At 44.5% G+C, this 27661-nt stretch overlaps 1 protein-coding gene and 1 long non-coding RNA gene across 4 annotated transcripts in view; one reads left to right on the forward strand and one right to left on the reverse strand.

The window, feature by feature from the left end:
* Window positions 1-27318, forward strand: part of ILVBL (ilvB acetolactate synthase like) — a 47243-nt gene extending 19925 nt beyond the window's left edge. For all 3 annotated transcript variants that reach the window (XM_040428533.1, XM_040428527.1, XM_040428518.1), the window contains 12 exons: window positions 1475-1613; window positions 2179-2290; window positions 4252-4351; window positions 4479-4576; window positions 4809-4945; window positions 12482-12616; window positions 13607-13721; window positions 16531-16700; window positions 18708-18778; window positions 19052-19123; window positions 20030-20135; window positions 26453-27318. In XM_040428533.1, coding sequence (XP_040284467.1) covers window positions 1475-1613; window positions 2179-2290; window positions 4252-4351; window positions 4479-4576; window positions 4809-4945; window positions 12482-12616; window positions 13607-13721; window positions 16531-16700; window positions 18708-18778; window positions 19052-19123; window positions 20030-20135; window positions 26453-26631 — 1434 coding nt within the window. In that variant the 3' untranslated portion in view covers window positions 26632-27318. The remainder of the gene's footprint in view (window positions 1-1474; window positions 1614-2178; window positions 2291-4251; window positions 4352-4478; window positions 4577-4808; window positions 4946-12481; window positions 12617-13606; window positions 13722-16530; window positions 16701-18707; window positions 18779-19051; window positions 19124-20029; window positions 20136-26452) is intronic.
* Window positions 20-27431, reverse strand: LOC120998066. The gene is made up of 4 exons (XR_005778292.1): window positions 27313-27431; window positions 8276-8282; window positions 2505-2510; window positions 20-30 (listed from the first exon to the last, which is right to left on the reverse strand). It is a non-coding gene; the product is annotated as an uncharacterized LOC120998066 (long non-coding RNA).
* Window positions 27432-27661: the final 230 nt, after the last annotated feature.

Raw genomic sequence — 27661 nt, forward strand, 5'->3', positions numbered from 1 at the left:
GTTGAAGTCTTATAGCATAGTCAGATTTATCTCTTAAAGGAACACACAAGACAAACCCAACATGCTGTGTTACCCCTAGTGCAGGGCTTAGGGGGTGGTGCATGACACAGTGGTTCAAGTAACACCATTGGAGAGATCTCTGTCATGATTGACCCTGTCAGCCACTCCATAGAGCACTACAGAGGTAGTTGCACAGTCATGCATTGGCCATGGGTTGCACCTGCATGTAATGGTAGTGAAAACTAACATGCAGCACAGGCCATCTTTTTGATAGTAGCCTATCCATATTTAAATTGTCCATTCAAGGATGTATGTAAGATGTCTTTCTGAGTTATTTACTGTGGTAACATATGTGGGTGCCAACCTCTACTGGCAGCTATTACATTGGCACTCATCAGGGTTGGCACTCATCTTTCCACAGACCATGAATGGTGTTTACATTTACACTTTCATTCATAGTTATTACAGTCTTACCATCTCTATCGTAGTTATTACTCTTATACTATGTCACCCGTAGTTATTACCCTCTTACCACCTCTCCCGTAGTTGTTACCTTCTTACCACCTCTCCCGTAGTTATTACCTGCATATTATCTCGCACATAATTATTACCCTCATACCGTCTTTTCCATAGTTATTACCCTAATACCATCTTACCACCTCTCCCCTAGCTATTACCTGCTTACCATCCCATCCCCTAGCTATTACCTGCTTACCATCCCATCCCCTAGCTATTACCTGCTTACCATCCCATCCCCTAGCTATTACCTTCTTACCATCCTATCCCCTAGCTATTACCCTCGTACCATCCCATCCCCTAGCTATTACCTTCTTACCATCCCATCCCCTAGCTATTACCTGCTTACCATCCCATCCCCTAGCTATTACCTTCTTACCATCCTATCCCCTAGCTATTACCCTCGTACCATCCCATCCCCTAGCTATTACCTTCTTACCATCCCATCCCCTAGCTATTACCTGCTTACCATCCCATCCCCTAGCTATTATCTTCTTACCATCCCATCCCCTAGCTATTACCTTCTTACCATCCCATCCCCTAGCTATTACCTTCTTACCATCCCATCCCCTAGCTATTACCTGCTTACCATCCCATCCCCTAGCTATTACCTTCTTACCATCCCATCCCCTAGCTATTACCTTCTTACCATCCCATCCCCTAGCTATTACCTTCTTACCATCCCATCCCCTAGCTATTACCTGCTTACCATCCCATCCCCTAGCTATTACCTGCTTACCATCCCATCCCCTAGCTATTATCCTGTTGCCTGTATATGTTCCACAGTTCTGAAATACTGTATCTGTAGTTCTGCCATCATATTTGCTCTCATGGAGCTAGAGACCCAGGATGAACGTAATTTGCCCCTAACTCTATAGAAAAGAACATTACAAGTTATTAGTTATTGTATTATACTTTTTCTATTACTAAGATATTTTTCCACTTTTTTACCACATAGGGGCGAGGCGCTCTCCAGGACATAGACCAGCTGTCCCTTTTCAAGCCTATCTGTAAATTCTGTGCCTCTGTCAGGACTATACGTGAGATTGTCCCTGTGTTACGGAAAGCTCTGGCTGAAGCCCAGTCAGGAACCCCTGGTGAGTAGGGCTACAAGTGGAAGTAAAGAGGTTTTGCATGATTGTGATCTTATCTCTTATTAGATGTACTAGACATAAGTGTAAAAAGTCACGTATTATGCCAGAGTATCTCAAGGGCACCTCTAACATACTCTGGAGGACCTACGACGTTGGTACATTACACAATTGATTTCAATGGGAACTGTATAAAACTCAGTTTCTCCTGTGGTGGCACTGCAGGGGGAACTGTACACCTGTTGCCAGGTTCCCACACAGATTGCAAGAGGTCTTAGCAGTAGGACACCCTACGACTAGTTTACCCTCAGCCTATAGCTAAATGTTGCTGACTGCCTAGGTCACCAAGATTGGTAGGGATTTTGTTAGGCTAGGAAGAAGCTGTGTGCAGATTATGGTGTCAGCAAAAAATGGCCAGAAAATTACAAAGTGTACAAATGTGCCCAAAAATGGTGCAGTAAATTATGGAAGATCTACTGGTGTCAGAAGGTTATGCTTATTCTTGCTTTATTTGACTTGTGACATGAATAACCTGTTTTTTTATCTTCTTCCTCCCTCTCTGCATGGTTAGGCCCTGTTTTTGTAGAATTTCCAATAGACATTCTGTATCCATACCATATCATCCAAAAAGAGTTAGCCCCAAAAGGAGCACCTAAAGGGATCATGGGAAAAATAATCAACTGGTAAGTGAAACATACATTGGCCTAAGGTCAAATCGTGCCCTTCTGCCTATCTGGCATGGAGTAATGTACAAATGTATGGATAGGTTAGGCATCTAAAGGGATTACAGCACTGTGCACATTTATATTTAGGATTCAGTAACAATCATCACCTCTTCTCCATCCTATATTTTTGCAAAGGACAACCATCAACCAGATGCTCTCTCGTTGAGGTCACTATTGACTTCTATAGTCGCTGGTTTCACAGCAACTTCATACGATCTCAATGAGGATAGTGCCACAGGCTATAAATCTAATGCAGGTGAATGCTCCTTGTATATCTGGCGCAGGTTCCTTTTTTCATTTATTTTCTTCTGTGTAGTGAATGATCCTGCCTGGAAATTACTATGGAGTAGAATCTACATACCTTGCTGCCTACTAGATACAAGTGTGCACATAGCTGTAATGTAATATATTTGAGGAGTCAGGTTGCTGACAGTGTGATTGGGGCCGGTACGGTAGTGGTCATCTCTGTGAACAATGGCCATAAGCAAGTGTAAGAGTTGCGATCAGTTCCTCTATTTTAGCAGTTAGGGTGGAAATGTTGTATAAAGCTAAGACCCAAAACCTATGACTATAGAGGTCTTTGAGCCCATAATGTATCTCCACCTGCCTTCTGATTTATTTTTTTATGGGATACTAGAGGGTAAAAGAATTGTGGTATGCTTCATGACATGCCTTATAATGAACACCGTTCTACTGGAAGCACCACGTGACTCCACATGGGTACCTACATTTAGAAACATAGGGGGTCATCTGTTATTCTGAACTACGCCTATATTAGGCGTATTTCAGGCGCAGATTGCGGCGCAACAGTGTGACTTTTCACTGCTCACGCCAGGTCTAAAAAAGTGGCCGTGGCATGGGCGGGGAAGGGGACAGGCCGGCAGGCCCGTCTCATTTATCATTTTCCATGCCTGGTTTAGGCGTTGAAAATGGTCTAAATGTAAGACCGCTGGGAAGCTGTCTTACATTTAGAAGCGTTGGTGGATACGCCAAAGTTATGTAGAGGCCGGTGCCTCTACATAACTGCGGCAATCCACCGCCAGCTATAGAGGATGTTAAGACCGGCGTCTAAAACGCTGGTCTTAATAAATGACCCCCGTAGTCCGTTATCTGCACCACCTTCAGGGAACGGCATTGCCAGGCATGTGCATATGTCCTGTGGTGTATCAGTATGTTTCTATAGTGGTGTAGCAAAAAGTCAAACCACTACCCAAAAAAATCGTGGCTGAATGGCATAATACATGCAATTTTCCCATTGATTTGCCACCATGGTTGTAATTAGAGATGAGCAAAGTACTGAAAAATTTGATTGGCTGCTTTCAAGGTAGTTTGATTTGTGACGAATTACTTCATCATGAAGCACATTTCTTTGTATGTAGCAGGCTCAATGACGGAACGGCGATCTAGCCGCCCCCCCCCCCCCCCCCCGTCATTAACCCCTCAGATGCCGTGTTCATCACTGATCACAGCTTCTGAGGCTACAATTTATACCTTTTTAGAGGTTAATCGGGTTAAAAAAAATGCTCACCTTATCCATTTGCTCGCCTAGAGGCTGTTATGGCCATCCTGATTGAAGACACCAATTTTGCACGGTGACGTAATGACGTCATCACATCCATCAGGCTGGCTGGGCACGGTACCGAGCCCGGCCAGTGTGGTGGCATGGGTGACATTATACGTGACCCTGTGTGGGATTTCACACGGTTTATGCAATCAAGGTTGCCGCCATGGCCTCTTCACATGCAAATGGATAAGGAGAGTTATGTTTTTTTTGTTTTGTTTCTTTTTAACCGCCATTACAGGGAAAATTGATTCGTTACCACAAAGCGCAAGGCAATTCTGCTTCGCGGTGAATTTTATTTTTCCTGAAATTTGAATCCGTTTTACTGATATTTGCCTATTTTGTTTCTGCCCATTAGGTATTTGCAGAATCACCTGAATAACTTGTTTGCTGGGGCGTGGGAGCCCAGAGACACTTCGCCTCTTCCCGTCTCCATCCCTCAGGCGACTACTGAGCAGGTCTGTTCAGTGCTGCTACTAATACTGAATACTGCCTTGAAGGGGGTGAATAGTTGCATTTTGTTGTGCGCTCTTGTAGAAATGTCTATACCATTCAGGACCAATCTTGTGTCTTCCTGTCCTGCAGATCCAGCAATGTGTGGAATTGTTGAGTCGAGCTAAGAAGCCGGTCTTCATCCTGGGCAGTCAGAGCACGCTGCCTCCGACGCCTGCTGACAACCTCAGGTAGTGCAGTCTGTGCTGTACAGTAAGAGAACCTTGTTAGAGCCCTGTGTAGGCCTATGTATTTCTACAGGGTGATGTGTGAGAGTTGTGTCCAGGCAGTTTCCACACTCCTCGCTTTCACCCAGAAAAATAGTAAATTTCTATATGAATGCCTGAACAAAACCAGGAGAGAAAGGTTAGTCTTTCAGTAATGGAGTATTTAACTCTAAATTACTGTGTTCTTGTTCTTCAGGAAGACTTTGGAGTCTTTGGGTATTCCGTGTTTCTTGGGTGGAATGGCTAGAGGCATGTTGGGAAGAGACAGCCCCATCCACATTCGTCAGAACCGCAGGGATGCTCTGAAGGAGTCTGATTTAGTGATACTGGCTGGTAAGGATCTCTGTAAACTAAGAATACAAGTACTTTTTAGTGTCTCACCTTGGGGGGGACACTTGGATTATTTAAGATTGGGATTTTACCTTTGATTCCCCAAATTCACAGAGAGAGCTGGCCGCCGGTTATCTCCCTGCATAAAAATAAAAAGCCAAACCGTCATCCTTAAAAGGGTTGTCTCGCTTCAGCAAATAGCATTTATCATGTAGAGAAAGTTAATACAAGGCACTTACTAATGTATTGTGATGGTCCATATTACGCGGTGGCCTGGACGGGAGTTGCTGTGCATGTGCCTATGTGCACTCCCGTGGTCCAAGCCACCAGAGAGTCCAGTGCCTTTCCTATAATGTAGAAGCACGACCTCCGCTGCTGGATTACAGGGTGGTCGTAACCCCTGGATACCTGCAGTGTATAATGTGATGGAAAAATGAATCCAGCCAGCAAAGGGAGCAATATGGACAATCACAGTACATTAGTAAGTGCCTTGTATTAACTTTCTCTGCATGATAAATGCCATTTGCTGAAGTCAGACAACCTCTTTAACTCCTTGAGTCTCAGCACCGTACATACAGTTGCAAGAAAAGTATGTGAACCCTTTGGAATGATATGGATTTCTGCACAAATTGGTCATAAAATGTGATCTGATCTTCATCTAAGTCACAACAATAGACAATCACAGTCTGTTTAAACTAATAACACAAAGAATTAAATGTTACCATGTTTTTATTGAACACACCATGTAAACATTCACAGTGCAGGTGGGAAAAGTATGTGAACCCTTGGATTTAATAACTGGTTGAACCTCCTTTGGCAGCAATAACTTCAACCAAATGTTTCCTGTAGTTGCAGATCAGACGTGCACAACGGTCAGGAGTAATTCTTGACCATTCCTCTTTACAGAACTGTTTCAGTTCAGCAATATTCTTGGGATGTCTGGTGTGAATCGCTTTCTTGAGGTCATGCCACAGCATCTCAATCGGGTTGAGGTCAGGACTCTGACTGGGTCACTCCAGAAGGCGTATTTTCTTCTGTTTAAGCCATTCTGTTGTTGATTTACTTCTATGCTTTGGGTCGTTGTCCTGTTGCAACACCCATCTTCTGTTGAGCTTCGGCTGGTGGACAGATGGCCTTAAGTTCTCCTGCAAAATGTCTTGATAAACTTGGGAATTCATTTTTCCTTCGATGATGGCAATCCGTCCAGGCCCTGACGCAGCAAAGCAGCCCCAAACCATGATGCCCCCACCACCATACTTCACAGTTCGGATGAGGTTTTGATGTTGGTGTGCTGTGCCTCTTTTTCGACACACATAGGCCTCTTTCACACTACAGTATGTCGATTTCAGCGTCTTGCGTTCCGTTTTTCACGGATCCGTTGTTCCGTTTTTTTTGTTTTTTTTCGTTGTGTTTCCGTTCCGTTTTTCCGTTCGGCATATACAGTATACAGTAATTACATAGAGAAAATTGGGCTGGGCATAACATTTTCAATAGATGGTTCCGCAAAAAACGGAACGGATACGGAAGACATACGGATGCATTTCCGTATGCATTCCGTTTTTTTTGCGGACCCATTGACTTTAATGGAGCCACGGAACGTGATTTGCGGCCAAATATAGGACATGTTCTATCTTTAAACGGAACGGAAATACGGAAACGGAATGCATACGGAGTACATTCCGTTTTTTTTTTGCGGAACCATTGAAATGAATGGTTCCGTATACGGAACGCAAAAAACGGCCCGCAACGTGTGAGTAAAACACTGAACTGTTTGATCAAAAAAACTTGTTGTTGCCTCTATACTGCGTCCGCTAATCCTGTCTACCAGAGCGAGTCCCCACAATTGGTGGAGGATGCGGGCAAGTGCAGTGAGGCTAGCGTGAAGGCCGAAATATTTTTGTTTTTCCGGGCATGGTTGTATGTCTTACATCAAACCAGCGAGATTACAACCTGTGGGTGAGATTCTGGCAAGACTGGTGGTGAATGTGTTGGTCCGGGCCCAGCGGGTGCATCAGTGGGAATTTAATCCGGCTAAACCCGCGAGACCTCAGTATTATGATCTGTTACATCGGTTGCAAAAATGGTTGCAGCCTGACGTGCTGAGTTCCACTGTTATGCTGGACCGTCTATTGGCTGATGTATTCTGGAGGGCTTTGCCGTATCCTCTCCAGCACTGGATCGGCCAGGTGTCTCCTGGTAATGCCCTTGAGATGGTTGACCTGGTCAAGCGCTATGAGGCTACCAGGACTCTACAGGGGGGTTCTTTTGGGAGGGGGGAAAACCCCGGAAATATCCACCCCAGACTCGACGACTGGTGCCAGAAAAATCCGCCTGGGATATACCCCCTACAGACCTAGCTCCGATAGTCTGCTGGCGGTGTCAGGAGACTGGCAACATAAGGGCCGACTGTCCTCATCGGGGCGAACCCATGGATACTAAATAACAGGTACCCCAGAGACTATAGACAATAGCCACCTGTGCCAGGTGGAAGTGGGAGACACTCTGGCGGTAGCTCTGCTGGCCAAAAAGTCGGGGTTGTGTGCATCCATGGAGACTTAAAGGACTATCCTGCCACCCTGGTGTCTCTGTCCACGGTCGCCAGCAGGTAGACTCACGAGGTGGCCATCGCCACCAATTTACATTATGAACTCATAATAGGGAGAGACTTCCCAGGCTTCCCGTCACTGTGGCCTGCTATGAGAGCGACTGATACTCATGAGACAGGGGTAACCCTAGCAGAGTGGCCCGGCTCAGGGGGGAGACCAGAACCCTGGGAACCTGAGACCGAAGGGCCAGCGGTAGGGGTGACCGCCACTTCGGTGGAAGAGGGGGAGACAACCCCGCTAAGTGTGATGGTGGGAGACGTGGAGGACTTGCCGCGGGGTCCTGAATTGGCAGACCTCAATGTCTCCGGGGATAATTTTGGTACCGCCCAACATCTGGACCCAACCCTATCCCGCGCCTAGGAAAATGTGTTAATACTAGATGGTGAACCAAAACAACCTGGGGCAGAGTTGGTGTTTCCCCGTTTTGTGGTTTATCAAGATATGTTGTATCGGGTAAACCAACTACGGGGTGAACTTATTGAACAGTTTGGTGGTCCCCAAGGCTTATCGCAAGCTTGTGTTAGATCTAGCCCACCAACACGTTCTCGGGGGTCACCTGGCGCTGCAGAAAACTCAGGATCGTATTCTACAGCGGTTTTACTGGCCCAGCATATTCAAAGAAGTGGAAGAGTTTTGTAAGTCTTTTCCGACCTGCCAGATAACTAGCCCCCAGCCACATTTCCGTAGTCCCTTAGTACCTCTCCCGATTATCGAAGTACCGTTTGACCGAATAGCTATGGACCTCATAGGACCGGTACCGAAGTCTGCCACAGTGCATCAACACATCTTAGTCATTCTAGACTACGCCACTCGGTACCCGGAGGCGGTGCCACTGCGACATACCCCGGCCAAACTCATAGCTAAGGAGTTAATGGAGATGTTTTCCCGAGTAGGACTACCTAAAGAGGCTCTGACAGACCAAGGGACCCCTTTTATGTCAAAGGTGATGAGGGAACTCTGTAAGCTGCTGCACATAAAACAACTACGGAGGTCCGTTTACCATCCGCAAACGGATGGCCTGGTAGAACGGTTTAACCAAACATTAAAAAATATGTTGAAAAAGGTAGTGTCTAAAGATGGGAAGGACTGGGACCTCAGTCTGTCCTATCTCATGTTCGCAGTGCGAGAGGTACCCCAGGCCTCTACTGGGTTCTCGCCCTTCGAACTGCTATATGGCAGACACCCTCGCGGTCTCTTGGACGTGGCCAAAGAGGTGTGGGAACAACAACCCCCTCCACATACTGTAAAAGTGTCATTGAGTACATTACCCAGATGCAAGATCAGATAGAGACAGTGTTGGCCCTTGGTAGGGAGCATATGGAGGCAGCTCAGCGAGCCCAGAGTCGGGTATATAATCGGCATGCTCGGGTCCGGATCTTTAACCCGGGTGATCGGGTTTAGTTTCTGGTGCCGACCGTGGACAGTAAGTTCCTGGCTAGGTGGCAGAGGCCCTACGAGGTACTGGAGATGTAAACTACAAGATACACCAGCTAGGGCGACGAAAGCCAGAGCAGGTTTACCATGTGAATTTACTCAAACCGTGGAGAGATAGGGAAACCTATACAGAAGACAGCCCGCGGCCAGGTTTTCTAGGAGAAGAAGTACCGACCCCTCTGTCTGATGCAAGAGAGGCGGCTGCCACAGTAAAAATTGCTGACAGCCTCTCCTCTAAACAGACTCAGGAGGCCAGGGAGTTCGTTAGTCGGAACACGGATGTGTTCTCGGACCTCCCTGGATGCACTTCCATAATCCAGCATGACATTGTCACTAAGCCTCAGGCAAAAGTCAGATTTAAAATCATACCAGGTGCCCGAAGCTCGGCGACAAGCCATATCGGAGGAGGTGCTGCTAATGTTGCAACTAGACGTCATTGAGGAGTCAAAAAGTGAGTGGAACAGTCCTATAGTATTGATACCCAAGCCGGGCGGGACATTGCAATTTTGTAACAACTTTCAAAAACTTAGCGAGGTTTCCAAATTCGATGCGTATCCCATTCCCCGGGTGGATGAGCTCATTGAGAGGTTAGGACACGCCCGGTATTTTTCTGTTTTGGAGCTCACAAAAGGGTACTGGCAGGTGCCCTTAACAGAGGCAGCCAAAGAGAAAACTGCCTTCATCACGCCTGAGGGGCTGTATCAATATAGGGTCTTACCCTTTGGTCTGCATGACGCCCCCGCCACTTTTCAGCGACCAATGGACATTGTGCTTCGTCCACATCGTCGGTGCGCTTTTGTTTACCTGGGCGATATTGTCATCCACAGTACCAACTAGGAAAGTACCCTACCCAAAGTGCAGGCTGTAGTGGACTCCCTTTGGAAAGCTGGCCTAACCGCTAACCCAAAAAAATGTGCAATAGGGTTAGAAGAGACTAAGTACCTGGGGTATGTCATTCGGCGCGGAGTCATCAAACCCCAAGTGAACAAAATAGAGGCGATACGGAATTGGCCCCGACCTGTCACTACTAGGCAAGTACAGTCATTCCTGGGAATAGTGGGGCTATTACATGAGGTTTGTTCCCCACTTTGCTACTGTAGCCGCGCCCTTGACAGGATTCTTGAAGGGACACAAGTCGGTGATGGTTCGTTTGGGATGAGCGGGCGGAAGAGGCTTTTTACACTTTGAAGTCAGCCCTGTGCGGGTCACCGGTTTTGGTGAGGCCTGACTTCATTAGGGAGTTCGTAATACAGACCAATGTACTCCGAAGTAGGCCTCAGTGCTGTACTGCCTCAAGAAGTCAACGGGGAGGAGCATCCCGTTGTCTTCCTCAGCTGTAAGCTCACCCCAGCCGAGACCAGGTACAGTATAGTGGAGAGAGAGTGCCTGGCTATCAAGCGGGCACTAGAGTCTCTCCGCTATTATTTGTTGGGGAGAAAATTCTGCCTGGTGACTGACCACTCCCCTCTAAAGTGGATGAGCCAGGCCAAGGACAGAAATGCCCGGGTCACCCAATGGTTTCTCTCTCTACAAAACTTTAAAGAGGTTCTGCAGTTTGTTTAAACTGATTATCTATCCTCTGGATAGATCATCAGCATCTGTTCGGCGGGGGTCCGACCCCTGCCGATCAGCTGTTTGAGAAGGCGGCGGCGCTCCAGCAGCACCGCAGCCTTCTCACTGTTTACCGCTGGCCCAGTGACGTCACGACTAGTATCAACTGGCCTGGGTGGGGCTAGGCTCCATTCAAGTGAACAGAGCTTAGCCCCGCCCAGGCCAGTTGATACTAGTTGTGACGTCACTGGGCCCGCCGGTCAGATGCTGATGATCTATCCAGAGGATAGATCATCAGTTAAAACAAACTGCAGCACCCCTTTAAGTTTTCGGTGGAACACAGTGCAGGCTGATTACATGGAAACGCGGATGCCCTGTCCCGGGTACACTGTCTGACGTGTGTTCACCCCCTCGGGGTTGAACAAAGGGGGGAGGATGTGACACCGTGAGGTGACCGCAAGGTGACTTTTTGTTTGAATATGACTGTTTGTTTGTTTTGTCACTTGCCTAAAGTGTGAATAAAACACTGAACTGTTTTGATCCAAAGAACTTGTTGTTGACTCTATACTGCGTACGCTAATCCTGTCTACCAGAGCGACTCCCCACAATATATATATATATTGGCTTGAAAATGGTCCCAGCAAGCGGACCGAAACGTCGCTGCTTGGGTGAATAAAGGATCCCACCATTTTTTCACCAGACGGATGTGCTGCGGTGTGTTTATTCTTTATATATATATATATATATATATATATATATATATATATATATATATATATATATATATATATATATATATATATATATATATATATATATATATATATCCTAGAAAAAAAGACCACAGTATCGCAGGGGTAAGTCAAATATATTAAGCCGCTTTATTCAAAAAAGTACCAGCAAAAAATACTGTTGACCTCTTTACAAAGGTGTTTTTTAACGTTGCATCATGTGATGGATGCACCTTTTTGAATAAAGCTGCTTAATATTTTTGACTTACCCCAAGCTCCATCAGCCTCAGATCATACCCCCCTCCAACCTCTATCCGCCTCAGATCAGACCCCCATCAGCCCATAAAGCAGTCATTAGCATTCGGACTATAAGACGCACTGCCACGTTTCCCTTAAATTTTTGGAGAAAAAAGTGCGTCTTATAGTCCAAAAAATGGTACCTTGCCGTCAAAGTTCATCTCAAGAAGAAGGCTGACTATAATGGACTTTTCTAATTTCTAGGTTGGATTTATATAATTCTCATTGAACTCAACAATAAATTTAGTTTCCTCCTAAGCTCTCTTTAGGGGTGGCTGTAGGCACCCAGACTTTTACCATTGGACTCTATGGGCACACAGCAACTGGCTTGGACTGCCTATACACTACATCCAATGGCAGTCCAAGCCATTTTCTGTGTATTGAGCCCAGGGAGTGGAGAGCAGCAGTGACCAGAGCAGTGCTATAATGGCAGCAGCGGGGGATTGCGAGGTGAGTAATGATTCTTTCTTTCTTTTTTTTTTTTTAACCCACTTTGTCCCATTTTAAGTAAAGTTATTCCCTGGAAAATGTTCTTCAAAGAGGACCCGTCACCTCTCCTAACATGTCTGTTTTAGTAACTCCTTGCATTTCCCATGCCATAACGATTCTGGAGCCTCTTTCCTTGTTTTATACCATTCTACTTGTCAAAGGATTGTGTCCCTGCACATTTTGTTACTGAAAGTGCTGATTGGACACTGCCAGACTGTGCAGGGACAGACCTCTAACTGGTAACGCCCAGTTGTCAATTTAATCATAATCTTCTAGTAGGAATAATAGGGGAACAGCACAGCATACAGTCGTTAGAATTGTTCAGAATTGTAATTTCATGCGGAATATATTATTTGCTAAATCAGACCTGTCAGAAGAGGTGGCCGGTCCTTTTAGTACTTGTAGTCTCACTGTTATTATTCTCATTTTAGGTACAGTTTGTGATTTCCGTCTTTCCTATGGCCGCGTCTTCAACAGACGTAGTAAGATCATAGCTGTGAACAGAGACCGCTCTCAGCTCCTCAAGAACTCAGATATGTTTTGGAAGCCAACTGTTGCTATTCAAGGTAAATTCCCTACGTTTTATTTTTTTATTTTTTTATTCTTGCGTATCATTCACCATCTTATCAGGGTAGTGTTAGATATAGTTATGTAAAGCTTGTTTTCTTTGGTTCTCAGCTATGGCGATAATATCAGGTCTGGACCCAAGTTCCTTGGGCACCAGAATTTCAACAATCTCCATTTTTACCTGACTCTTGGATCCAACCGCTGACTCGAGAAAAAATACAAGAATCAGAGGCTTCACAGACCATATACTCCCCTAGGGGCATTGCTTGTAAGGGGAGGACTGTGGTACCATGACATGCAGGCGGCATCACACTGAGTGACATAGTCTTTAACATGGGTTCATATTATGTATCCAGATTGCAGTCCATGTACATGAGGCCTTTTGTGAAATACTGGCAGTTGCTCCTTAGCTTTTGACCAAGAAGATTTTCGTAGCATATTTTTAAACAGCATCTGTCACCTCTCGTGACATGTATATTTTAGTAAATGCTTGTAATTCCCATAAAATTACAATTCTGGATCATCCTGTCTTTGTTGTCGTTCCTCTGTTATTCCTCTTGGAAATGTATGAATAAATGAACAACTGGGTGTTAACATTTCCCTTGTCAAAGGGGTGTGCCCCTACACAGTCTGAAATTGTCGGCTCTGACTGGCCAGAGTCAATGTGTGCGGACACCTCCCCACCCAACAACCAGTTGATAATTTATTCAGATATTTTTCAGGAGGAATAACAGAGAAACGTGATCGTTCAGTTATACGAAAAGATGCTGCAGAATAGTCATGTTATGGGGAATACAAGTATTCTGTAAAACAGACGTCCGAGGTGGTGACAGGTCCTCTCTAAGAGTAGGCTCATAACAAAGTAGTACTTTATCACCCCATACCGGGGGGAAGTGTCAGAATTATAAAATGGCTCATGACCGTGCTTTAAAACCTAGTTCTTATACAGAAATAACATACATTTCTCTGACCATGTTTTTATCTCCTAGGTGACGCTGGTTCATTCATACTGAGGCTTGCAGAAGGACTTCGGGGGTACACGTGTCCCTCGGACTGGACAGAAGGCCTTAAAGCTGGAGACATAACTAAAGAGAAGGCAAACGAGTAATGTATCAGTGTGATCTGTCCACTGCAGATGGGAATGCATGGCTGGTGTTTTGTAGACCCTGCCATCAGTACTGTGTGGAGGCCACTCTGGTGGGATGAGACCATATTTGTTGGAATGTAGCCTCTCCCTTCTATACTGTATGGACGGGCCGATTGTGTTTCTAAGAGGAGAGTAGGTATATGGGAGGCAAGACTTTTTTCAAAACCTTTTGATATGCCATTATGACATTTCAAAGATTTTGATTCAGGGCCATCTTTAATATTGATTGGACCCTGGGCAAGATATTACTTGGGCCCCCTGGAACCCGCCTTCCCACACCCTAGCATGCAATCGCGCCCTCCACCACAACACACGCAAAAAAATAAATCCACACACCTCGTAGAGTAGTAAACTTTAATAATGATGAGTGGCCACTAGAGGTGTTCCTTGGCAGTAATGTAAATACTGCCTTTTTTTCTGAAAAGGCAGTGTTTACATTAAAAAAGCTTGCAGAGACATGCAATAGACACCAGAACTACTACGTTTAGCTGTGGTGGTTCTGGTGACTATAGTGTCCCTTAATATAGAGAAAAAAGAATCGGCACAAAAGTATCAAATAAAATGGCTGTATCATTATTCTAAAAATTAAAAAAGCATGTAGATGTTCTCTTTCCTCATCTTCTCTTTTCAGACCTTCAGACCAGACCACCATTTTTCTGCCATTTCTCGCCTCTGCAGTTTGACAAATGAAATCTTAGTTTACTACTTTTCCATCATCCTCCTTCTTCTGGACAAATCATCCTACCACCCCCAATACTCTGCCTGCCGTGCTCCTCAATACTAAACTGCAGAAACAGATAAACAGATAGTGCCCTCAATAATTATTGGCACACAGTGCCCTAAACAAACTGCGCCCAGCAAATAGTGCCCATGACACTAATAGTGTAAACATAACGTCCCCCAAAAATAATTGTGGTAAGCTGATACTGTGCCAAGGTGCCCCCACAGTAATAGTGCTCCCAAAAGTCCCATCAATAGTAATAATTCTCTGCTAGAGCACACATGGTAGTAATAGTGCTCCTACAGTGCCCCCAACATGTCCCCACTGTGCCCCAGAAGTAATAATGCTCCCAGAGTGCCCATACTAGTAATTATGTTCCCTATAGACCCCCAGTAGTAATAAAGCCCATCATAATGCCCCCCAGTAGTAATAATTCTCTGTATAATGTGCCAGTGCAAAAAATACCCCCTTTTAATGCCCCCAGTTGAGCTAATGTCCCCATAATGTGCCAGTATAAAATACCACTATATAGTGCTCCTCTCCCCCCACTTCCTAGTGCCCCCCATAATGTACCAGTTTAAAATGCCCCATATATAGTGCCCCAGTAGATGCCCTCAGTGTCCCTCATAATTTGCAAGTATAAAATACCCCTTCTTAGTGCCCCCCATAGATGAGCCCATAGTACTCCTCTCTCCCCTTCCCCATAGTACCCACCATAATGTGTCCCAGTATAAGGGTACTTTCACACTTGCGTTGTTGGATTCCGGCAGGCAGTTCCGGCAATCTGTATGCAAACGGATACCATTTGTAGACAGATCCGGATGCGGATCCGTCTCACAAATGCATTGCAATACCGGATCCGTTTCTTCGGTTGTCATCTGGAAAAACAGATCTGGTATTTATCTTTTTCACATTTTTAAAGGTCTGCACATGCGCTGACTGCAAAACCGGATCTGTTTTTCCGGAACACTTGGGGCTCGATCCGGCATTAATGCATTTCAATGGAAAATAATGCTGCAGTATTTGATTCCATCCGAAAACCATACAGTGACTGAACTGAAGACATCCTGATGCATACTGAACGGATTGCTCACCATTCAGAATGCATTAGGATAAAACTGATCAGTTTTTTCCGGTATTGAGCTCCTAGGACGGAACTCAGCGCCGGAAAAGAAAAACGCTAGTGTGAAAATACCCCTTCTTTGTGGCCTCAGTAATTGCCCCCATAGTGCCACCAATAATCTGCCAGTAAAAAGTGCCCCCCAATAATGTGCCAGTAACAAGTACCCCCATTGATGCCCCACAATCATGTGCCAGTAATAGGTGCCCCTATAGATGCCCCCCAATCATGTGCCAGTAGTAGTACCATATAAAGAAAATAAACCCTTATATTTACCTCCATCAGGCAGGCAGCAATGTGATGCAGGCCTCTTCCGTCCTGTGTCCTGTGTTGTACGGCTCAGGCGCCTGCACCGGCCTCTGATAGGCTGCAGGCCTAGGAACGGGAAAGGGAAACGCCTCTCCCTCCCCTGCCCCGCCGCAGCACTTCCATCTGTATCGCTATCCTGAGGACGGCGATACAGATGACTATGGAAATGAGCGCTTCCACAATGGAAGCGCTCATCTCCCTGTGCCCTGCCGCTGCCCTCCACGTCTTCAGTGGCCAGCGGGGCTCAAGAGGCAGCTGCCTTGGGCCCCCCAGGAGCAACTGGGCCTGGGGTAGCTGCCCCTTTTGCCCCACGTTAAAGGCGGCCCTGTTTTGATTGGTGGGGGTCCAAGTGGTTAGACCCCTACTGATCGCCCAAAATGAGAAGAGAATGGAACGTCCATGAGTCTGTCTCCAGTCAGTCCACCAGTTCTGTATGAGCACTTTTTTCTCCTCATTTTAGTGATCAGTGGAGGTCTCAGCACTCAGACTCCCACTGATCAAAACTTTTGATATGTTGCTATGCGGTCTCAAAATATTTTTTTTTTTATTTTTTTTTATATAAGTACAGGGACACTTTAATAATGGCTCCTGCTTTTTTTTTTTTATCAACCTTCAGACAAAAAGCTGAAGAGAAAACTGAAAGGCATCTGAATCCTTTGAAAGTTCTGCATCTTGTCGAAGAGGCTTTACCGGAAGACAGCATCATTGTAGCAGATGGTGGAGACTTTGTAGGCAGCGCTGCTTACATTCTCCGCCCAAGGGCACCACTGCGCTGGCTGGATCCAGGTAATTTTTAATTGACAAACTCTGTCCTCACATTGAATTCACCTTGATGGGTGTCTTGTTGAGGTTGCCGTATTTTTGGGGAAATAGTTGCTATGTGTCGGTGTCTGTCCGTGTGGTATTGGTTTGGTCGAAGTACTGGTATTAGCAGCTGCCACATGCTCCTCTGATTATGTTCTACAGTAAATCATAAAATTTTATATCTTCATCTACCACTTTCTGGGCCCAGGAAAAGGTACAAAAGAATGAGCTCTGTTTAGTAAGGATTTTCGAGCCCTCTTTTCTACAGCCAAATAGTACTGGTTGAAGCAGGATGTGCCATGTCTTCTACATCCCACATGTTTCCCAAGTCCTTGCTTAGAACTTAGGCCTTCTCCTGTGTGAGGAGGTAATTGAGGAATTAAAAGTCCCTAGTCCCTTAGTGTCCGGGAATAATGTGAAATATCTTCTATGCTGAGAGATCATTGTTTGACATTAGGGAACCAAAGCCTGAGGATGCATTACTGATAGTTTGATAGTATGTCTTCTTCAAAATCTTGTCAAATAAAGTGTTTTCTTTGAGACTTTAGCCCTGATTTATCATTCCTCCAAATATTTTTTCTTTGCGACTTTTTGCACTCGATTTCCCCAAAAATTTGCAGCTTTTTGCATTTTTACACCACTCACTCCATTTTTGGAATGTGGGTGTGGTTAGCTATGTTAATGAGTTTCACTCCAGATTTATCATTGAGACTTTTTTTTATTCGCAATCTCACTCAGGTAGGAGGATGAAGAAGAAAAACTGGAGGAGCTTCTCTAGATAAAGGTGTTTAGGTTTTAGGGTCCATTCACACGTCCGCAAGTGTTTTGCGGTCCGCAAATTGCGCATATGCAAAACACGGACACTAGCCATGTGCGTTCTGCATTTTAAAGGGTTTCTACCACCAGAAATACTGTTATGTAGCTGACTGATATAGCGATGCGCTAATGTCCGCGCTACATAACAGTATGTTTTTACATTTCTCCCTGCAGCCGTTCTGATAAAATACGCACTTTTATAATATGCTAATGAGCCTCTAGGTGCTATGTGGGCGTAGAATCAGCACCTAGAGGCTCCGTCCACTAACCCTTTATCCCGCCCAGGTCCCCTGTTCTGCCCGCCCCACTCCTCTTGATTGATGTCACGGTTCACAGCATCGCTGACGAAATCCTGCGTCGTTCACTTCTGTATTCGGCGCAGTGAGTGAATGATGCGCTCCTGGTGCCGGATACCTCACTGCGCCTGCGCCGACTACGTCACAGTGAGGAAGCCGGCATCAGGAGAGCGGCCTTTACTCACTGCGCTTGCGCCGAATACAGAAGTGATTTCGTCAGCGATGCTGCGAACCGTGACCTCAATCAAGAGGAGCGGGGCGGGCAGAACAGGGGACCTGGGCGGGATAAAGGGTTAGTGGACAGAGCCTCTAGGTGCTGAATCTACGCCCACATAGCACCTAGAGGCTCATTAGCATATTATAAAAGTGTGTATTTTATCAGAACGGCTGCAGGGAGAAACGTCAAAAACATACTGTTATGTAGTGCGGACATCAGCGCATCGCTATATCAGTCAGCTACATAACAGTATTTCTGGTGGTAGAAACCCTTTAAGTAGAAATGCCTTTTCTTGTCGGTGTCTGCGGAACAGAAGAGCGGATGCAGGCAGCACACTGTGTGCTGTCCGCATCTTTTGCGGCCCCATTAAAAATAAATGGGTCCGGATCCATTCCCCAACGTTGCGGAACGGATCCGGACACCTATTGCGGACGTGTGAATGGACCCTTAGGATGAGCCAAATTTATCAAAGAACATGAGACATTTCATAAATGTAGACATAAAGTACTCCAAAGCAGGCTCAAGCAAAACGGACTTCAAATATTCCCCTTATGATAAATTCCACACTTTGGGTGGATTCAGATCACCAAATATTGGCTTGAATACCAGCAAATATGTGTGGACAGGGATGTGACAAGGATTTGTCTATTTTTATTTTAGGTGCTTTTGGCACTTTGGGAGTTGGAGGAGGATTTGCCTTGGGTGCCAAACTGTGTCGGCCAGAATCGGAGGTACTTGAAGGTCTAATGGACCATTTGGAGTCTTTGGGGGAGATTTATCAAAACGGATGTAAAGACAAACTGACTTAGTTGCCCATAGCAACCAATTGGAGTCCACCTTTCATTTTCCAAATAAGCTCTGAAAAATGAGGTGGAATCTGATTTGGTTTTTATGGGCAAGTAAGTCAGTTTGATTTTAAAACCATTTTGATAAATCTCCCCCTTTTTGTTTTTATGTTTAAATTAGAGAATTTCTTAAGATGCTTTATTACTGGTCTCTTTAAGGTTTGGGTTGTATTTGGAGACGGCTCGTTGGGTTACAGCATTGTAGAGTATGACACATACACGCGCCATAAGGTAAGATATAGTTTTGAATTTGTATTATAGATTTGTTGTAAATCAAGGTAAAAGCCACATTTTAATAGCTACATTTAATGTTTCTTTTAAAAGGTAGAAAATGTGACATCTTAAAGGGCGTTATAGTGCGGCGGTGTCTCCAATGTTCTGCTGGTTGTTATTGGAAACCATCAGCAATATTCCTCCCAAATAATGGTGTGGGCATTAAATTTCTCCTAAGGCCTCATGCACACGGCCGTTGTTTGGGTCCGCATCCGAGCTGCAGTTTTTGCGGCTTGGATGTCGACCCATTCACTTCAATGGGGCCGCAAAAGATGCGGACAGCACTCTGTGTGCTGTCCGCATCCGTTGCTCCGTTCCGTGGTCTGCCAAAAAAATATAACCTGTCCTATTCTTGTCCGTTTGGTGGACAAGAATAGTCAGTTATATCAATGGCTGTCCGTGCCGTTCCGCAAATCGCGGAATGCACACGGACGCCATCCGTGTTTTGCGGATCCGCAATTTGCGGACCGCAAAACACACAACGGTCGTGTGCATGAGGCCTAATTCAGATGGCTGTGCATTGCCTCGAGTAATGATGACACCTTCTAGAATACAAATCTTCAATGTAAGCTCTGTGCAGTCACTGAACAAGCAAGGAATATCAAGAGTTCTGCTCTGAAGCGTACAGAATTGTGAATGCAGCTTTGGGCTATTCAACAGACTCTGAAAGGGATCAGTCCGCATTACAATACCTGCAAAGTAGTGATTAAAAAATATGTTGGGGTGGCTGGATTGCTGCTTGGGGCACTGCTTGATATTCTTGCACCAGTAAATATTCAGCATTGTCGCTCAATATGGCGTACCAGCGCTGATAGCTCATATTGATTGTACAGGGTAATGTATGTATGATCTGTTGCTTTTCAGACGCCCATCATTGCTGTTGTTGGAAATGATGCCTGCTGGAGCCAAATCTCTCGAGAACAAGTTCCTATGTTGGGGAGCAATGTTGCATGTAGTTTGGCATATAATGGTAAGATGTGGAGTCTTTTCCTGATGCTATTGTAATCCAGCAAATTATGCATTACAGCCTATGTTATGTTGACTCCATGCGGGAACTAAACCATATTAAGATCCACTGTAAAACTACAGTGAAAGTTGACACTTTCTAAAATACAAATCGCCATTATAAGATCTGTGCAGACACTGAACAAGCAAGGAAGGAGTAGAAAGATTTCTGCTCTGAAGTAAAAAAAAAAAAAAAAGTATACATAAATACATATTAAAGGGGTTGACCAGGATTAGAGACAAAGAGTGTGCTTTTATTCTCAATCAGCCTGTGAATAGACATGGTGCTGTCTTGGAAAAAAAGCACACCCTTGTCTAACTCTGGAAAACCCCTTTTAAAGGCTATGTACATCTTTGGGGCAATTTTTTTTTATTATTGTATTGCACTCTTTTTGAGCTAAAAATATGTTAGTCTTTATTAAACATTTTGAACCACTTTTTACGTACAGACTTGAGATTCTCTAGTAGCATGGTCTGTATTTTTACTCTGCTCCATCAGGCAGCTCAGCTGATGGCTTCTGATCTCTGACATTAACCACCTCCGGACCGCCTAACGCAGGATCGCGTTCCGGAGGTGGCAGCGCTGCGCACAGTCACGCATATACGCGTCATCTCGCGAGACGCGAGATTTCCTGTGAACGCGCGCACACAGGCGCGCGCGCTCACAGGAACGGAAGGTAAGAGAGTTGATCTCCAGCCTGCCAGCGGCGATCGTTCGCTGGCAGGCTGGAGATGTGTTTTTTTTAACCCCTAACAGGTATATTAGACGCTGTTTTGATAACAGCGTCTAATATACCTGCTACCTGGTCCTCTGGTGGTCCCCTTTGTTTGGATCGACCACCAGAGGACACAGGTAGCTCAGTAAAGTAGCACCAAGCACCACTACACTACACTACACCCCCCCCCCATCACTTATTAACCCCTTATTAGCCCCTGATCACCCCTAATCACCCCTGATCACCCCATATAGACTCCCTGATCACCCCCCTGTCATTGATTACCCCCCTGTCATTGATCAACCCCCTGTAAAGCTCCATTCAGACGTCCGCATGATTTTTACGGATCCACTGATAGATGGATCGGATCCGCAAAACGCATCCGGACGTCTGAATGAAGCCTTACATGGGCATGATCAATGACTGTGGTGATCACCCCATATAGACTCCCTGATCACCCCCCTGTCATTGATTACCCCCCTGTCATTGATTACCCCCCTGTAAAGCTCCATTCAGATGTCCGCATGATTTTTACGGATGCACTGATACATGGATCGGATCCGCAAAACGCATCCGGTCGTCTGAATGAAGCCTTACAGGGGCATGATCAATGACTGTGGTGATCACCCCCCTGTCATTGATTACCCCCCTGTAAAGCTCCATTCAGATGTCCGCATGATTTTTACGGATGCACTGATAGATGGATCGGATCCGCAAAACGCATCCGGACGTCTGAATGAAGCCTTACAGGGGCATGATCAATGACTGTGGTGATCACCCCATATAGACTCCCTGATCACCCCCCTGTCATTGATTACCCCCCTGTCATTGATTACCCCCCTGTAAAGCTCCATTCAGATGTCCGCATGATTTTTACGGATGCACTGATAGATGGATCGGATCCGCAAAACGCATCCGGACGTCTGAATGAAGCCTTACAGGGGCATGATCAATGACTGTGGTTATCACCCCATATAGACTCCCTGATCACCCCCCTGTCATTGATTACACCCCTGTCATTGATCACCCCCTGTAAAGCTCCATTCAGATGTCCGCATGATTTTTACGGATGCACTGATACATGGATCGGATCCGCAAAACGCATCCGGTCGTCTGAATGAAGCCTTACAGGGGCATGATCAATGACTGTGGTGATCACCCCCCTGTCATTGATTACCCCCCTGTAAAGCTCCATTCAGATGTCCGCATGATTTTTACGGATGCACTGATAGATGGATCCGATCCGCAAAACGCATCCGGACGTCTGAATGAAGCCTTACAGGGGCATGATCAATGACTGTGGTGATCACCCCATATAGACTCCCTGATCACCCCCCTGTCATTGATCACCCCCCTGTCATTGATTACCCCCCTGTAAAGCTCCATTCAGATGTCCGCATGATTTTTACGGATGCACTGATAGATGGATCCGATCCGCAAAACGCATCCGGACGTCTGAATGAAGCCTTACAGGGGCATGATCAATGACTGTGGTGATCACCCCATATAGACTCCCTGATCACCCCCCTGTCATTGATTACCCCCCTGTAAAGCTCCATTCAGATGTCCGCATGATTTTTACGGATGCACTGATAGATGGATCGGATCCGCAAAACGCATCCGGACGTCTGAATGAAGCCTTACACGGGCGTGATCAATGACTGTGGTTATCACCCCATATAGACTCCCTGATCACCCCCCTGTCATTGATCACCCCCCTGTCATTGATCCCCCCCCTGTCATTGATCACCCCCCTGTCATTGATCACCCCCCTGTCATTTATCACCCCCCTGTCATTTAGCACCCCTCTGTAAGGCTCCATTCAGATATTTTTTTGGCCCAAGTTAGCAGAATTTTATTTTTTTTTTCTTACAAAGTCTCATATTCCACTAACTTGTGTCAAAAAATAAAATCTCACATGAACTCACCATACCCCTCACGGAATCCAAATGCGTAAAATTTTTTAGACATTTATATTCCAGACTTCTTCTCACGCTTTAGGGCCCCTAGAATGCCAGGGCAGTATAAATACCCCACATGTGACCCCATTTCGGAAAGAAGACACCCCCAGGTATTCCGTGAGGGGCATATTGAGTCCATGAAAGATTGAAATTTTTGTCCCAAGTTAGCGGAACGGGAGACTTTGTGAGAAAAAAATTAAAAATATCAATTTCCGCTAACTTGTGCCAAAAAAAAAAAAATTTCTATGAACTCGCCATGCCCCTCATTGAATACCTTGGGGTGTCTTCTTTCCAAAATGGGGTCACATGTGGGGTATTTATACTGCCCTGGCATTCTAGGGGCCCCAAAGCGTGAGAAGAAGTCTGGTATCCAAATGTCTAAAAATGCCCTCCTAAAAGGAATTTGGGCACCTTTGCGCATCTAGGCTGCAAAAAAGTGTCACACATCTGGTATCGCCGTACTCAGGAGAAGTTGGGGAATGTGTTTTGGGGTGTCATTTTACATATACCCATGCTGGGTGAGAGAAATATCTTGGTCAAATGCCAACTTTGTATAAAAAAATGGGAAAAGTTGTCTTTTGCCAAGATATTTCTCTCACCCAGCATGGGTATATGTAAAATGACACCCCAAAACACATTCCCCAACTTCTCCTGAATACGGCGATACCAGATGTGTGACACTTTTTTGCAGCCTAGGTGGGCAAAGGGGCCCATATTCCAAAGAGCACCTTTAGGATTTCACAGGTCATTTACCTACTTACCACACATTAGGGCCCCTGGAAAATGCCAGGGCAGTATAACTACCCCACAAGTGACCCCATTTTGGAAAGAAGACACCCCAAGGTATTCTGTGAGGGGCATGGCGAGTTCCTAGAATTTTTTATTTTTTGTCACAAGTTAGTGGAAAATGCTTATTTTTTTTTTTTTTTTTTTTTTTTTTTTTTTTTTCATACAAAGTCTCATATTCCACTAACTTGTGACAAAAAATAAAAAATTCTAGGAACTCGCCATGCCCCTCACGGAATACCTTGGGGTGTCTTCTTTCCAAAATGGGGTCACTTGTGGGGTAGTTATACTGCCCTGGTATTCTAGGGGCCCAAATGTGTGGTAAGGAGTTTGAAATCAAATTCAGGAAAAAATGAGGAGTGAAATCCGAAAGGTGCTCTTTGGAATATGGGCCCCTTTGCCCACCTAGGCTGCAAAAAAGTGTCACACATCTGGTATCCCCGTACTCAGGAGAAGTTGAGGAATGTGTTTTGGGGTGTCTTTTTACATATACCCATGCTGGGTGAGATAAATATCTTGGTCAAATGACAACTTTGTATAAAAAAATGGGAAAAGTTGTCTTTTGCCAAGATATTTCTCTCACCCAGCATGGGTATATATAAAATGACACCCCAAAACACATTCCCCACCTTCTCCTGAGTACGGAGATACCAGATGTGTGACACTTTTTTGCAGCCTAGGTGGGCAAAGGGGCCCATATTCCAAAGAGCACCTTTCGGATTTCACAGGTCATTTTTTACAGAATTTGATTTCAAACTCCTTACCACACATTTGGGCCCCTAGAATGCCAGGGCAGTATAACTACCCCACAAGTGACCCCATTTTGGAAAGAAGAGACCCCAAGGTATTCGCTGATGGGCATAGTGAGTTCATAGAAGTTTTTATTTTTTGTCACAAGTTAGTGGAATATGAGACTTTGTAAGGAAAAAAAAAAAAAAAAAAAAAATCATCATTTTCCGCTAACTTGTGACAAAAAATAAAAAGTTCTATGAACTCACTATGCCCATCAGCGAATACCTTAGGGTGTGTACTTTCAGAAATGGGGTCATTTGTGGGGTGTTTGTACTGTCTGGGCATTGTAGAACCTCAGGAAACATGACAGGTGCTCAGAAAGTCAGAGCTGCTTCAAAAAGCGGAAATTCACATTTTTGTACCATAGTTTGTAAACGCTATAACTTTTACCCAAACCATTTTTTTTTTACCCAAACATTTTTTTTTTATCAAAGACATGTAGAACTATAAATTTAGAGCAAAATTTCTATATGGATGTCGTTTTTTTTTGCAAAATTTTACAACTGAAAGTGAAAAATGTCATTTTTTTGCAAAAAAATCGTTAAATTTCGATTAATAACAAAAAAAGTAAAAATGTCAGCAGCAATGAAATACCACCAAATGAAAGCTCTATTAGTGAGAAGAAAAGGAGGTAAAATTCATTTGGGTGGTAAGTTGCATGACCGAGCAATAAACGGTGAAAGTAGTGTAGGTCAGAAGTGTAAAAAGTGGCCTGGTCTTTCAGGGTGTTTAAGCACTGGGGGCTGAGGTGGTTAAGAACACTCATTACTGCCCAGTTCTGAAAATAATGTGGCTTAAAGGGGTTGTCCGTGTTATGAAAAAAATATATAGCACTGTAAATCTGATGGTCAACAATATATAACTAAGCTAAGCAAGTTTTAGACGAAAAACATTATATTTCCTCATTTCCCTGGTTCTTTTCTGGTCCTTTAGGGTACTTTCACACTAGCGTTAAAGTTTTCCGGTATTGAGTTCCGTCACAGGGGCTCAATGCCGGAAAAAAACTGATCAGTTTTATCCTAATGCATTTTGAATGGAGAGCAATCTGTTCAGTATGCATCAGGATGTCTTCAGTTCAGTCACTCTTACGGCATTTGGGCGGAGAAAATACAGCAAATTCCGGAACACTTGAAATGCATTAAGGCCTACAGAGGGGTTTTTAAGACGGTGTCTAAAACGGCGGTCATAATAAATGTCCCATATATTTTTATGATGAAAAAGATTCAGGAAAACCTCTGCTTTTCCTATGATTAGGTAGGAGTCATGTGGGCAGTTCTATCAGTGACTGACGACTAATTCTGCATGTAGTGAAGGCTGTCAGTCAGCGAGTAGGCCGCCCTTATGACTCCTAAGCATAAAAAGGTTTAAATCCATAAAGGACAAGTTTTGCTGAATCTTTTCCTATACGACTAGATCTCAGTCTGCTCAACTACTCCTGATCTAGAACATGCTGCCTGAAGATTGCACCGCATTTTCAGAGAGAGATTCACTTTATGGAATTCCCTAATCTGTGCATATTATTATAATCAATAGTGAAGGACCTATAAAATAATAAACTATCTGATATAATTATATTTCCAGTTTCACATCATTTCCCCTAGTCGATGCACTCTACATTTAGAATCACGAATGATGTGGCGTCCATACTGATGTCCTGTCACATAACTACAGAAAGTAATCCCACTGTTAAAATACTGCCTGTATTATACTCCAGAGCTGCACTAACACTTCTGCAAGGCTTTACAGCTGAAATCTCCAACATTTATGCTGTTGCTGTGCAGAAATAAAGTAACTGACCTATTGCCTAATAGGAACTCTGTTAAAGGGGTTATCTAACTTCTAAAAAATCTGCAGCAAATGATCTCTCTCTAATTCTCCACCGATCCAGCTCTGGCAGTCTATGCACCCCATGGTCTTTCTTTTTAACTGGCTACCATGTGACCGCTGAGGGACAGACAACTCCTTTTAAGCGGCATCTAATCACAAGTTTGCTGGCTTTTTCCAATCATACTTCATCTTTTTTCCAGATTATCATGTTGTGGCAGACGGCTTTGGCGGGAAAGGTTTCCTGGTCACTCGGCAAGATGAAGACAGAATAGGTGACATCATCAAGGAAGCCCAGGAAACGGCTAAGAAAGGGAAATCGGCACTGATCAACGTGCTCATAGGAAAAACAAATTTCCGAGATGGTTCGATCTCAGTGTAAACCAGTTATGGCTGAAGAGCAGTATCCTACTACTAAACCTTTGAGTGGCCAAACTCCGTGTCCATTGTTAGATCCTCTACCAGTTCTGTATGAGCAGTTGTTAGTACCTACAAATGTCTCAAATAGAGCTTTCAGATCTTTTTAGATCGCAAATTCTGTGCCGATAAAATTAGTAATATATCTTAATAGCAACAAGAGTTAAATTTTTCTGATACAGATATAGATTTAAAACATAACATTCAGGCTACCTGCAGTCGCCACTAGAGGGAGCTTTGGATCTCAATGCATACATAAATTATTATTGATCTGCATGTGACATTACACATTAAGCTACCTGTAGTGGTGGCTGCAAGCGGTCTGAGCATTATGTCTATACTGGGAATTTGGATCTTTGCATAAGACAAGAATATATTAGGCATTCATCTGTGTAATGTGAACAACACACTTTTTGTAGCTGCTCTCCACTCTAGCTAAAAATAGAGGGGAGAGGGTCCCTCATTCTGTAATAGGGTATATAAAAATGGGTATTCTAAACCAGAAAGCCCATAATAGCTGAACAGATTATGTAACAACTTGACAGCTCATGGACGGAATATGGCAGTAGTTTTGAGGCTGATTTTACCTAATTATGGTTTCCCGGCTATTGCGTTGAAATAAGATGTCACTCCCTACTCTCCCAACTTTTTAAAGTTGCTTTATTTTTATTTTTGATGCCTGGTACTGGCCTGACACAGAAAATGACAGGTGATGCCAACTGGTACCAGGAAGTAGAGAGCAGAAGGGATTTGGTGAGTGTCTGAACTGCAGTCGTGTCTGTGTTTGAATAAATATTATCCTGATGGAACTATTCTTTTTTAATCTCCCCCCTTAAAATAAAAAATAAAAAAAATAAAAAGATCCATTGTATTCTCACTTGGCTAATAAACTAATATTGCACATATTGTAATTTCCACAGTTATCAGGGGGAAGGTGGAGCAGTTGTACATTTTTTGTAATGACTACACCATGCAGGATGTGGTTCACAAGCTTT

The sequence above is a fragment of the Bufo bufo genome, chromosome 1, assembly GCF_905171765.1.
Source record: "Bufo bufo chromosome 1, aBufBuf1.1, whole genome shotgun sequence".
Taxonomy (NCBI): domain Eukaryota; kingdom Metazoa; phylum Chordata; class Amphibia; order Anura; family Bufonidae; genus Bufo; species Bufo bufo.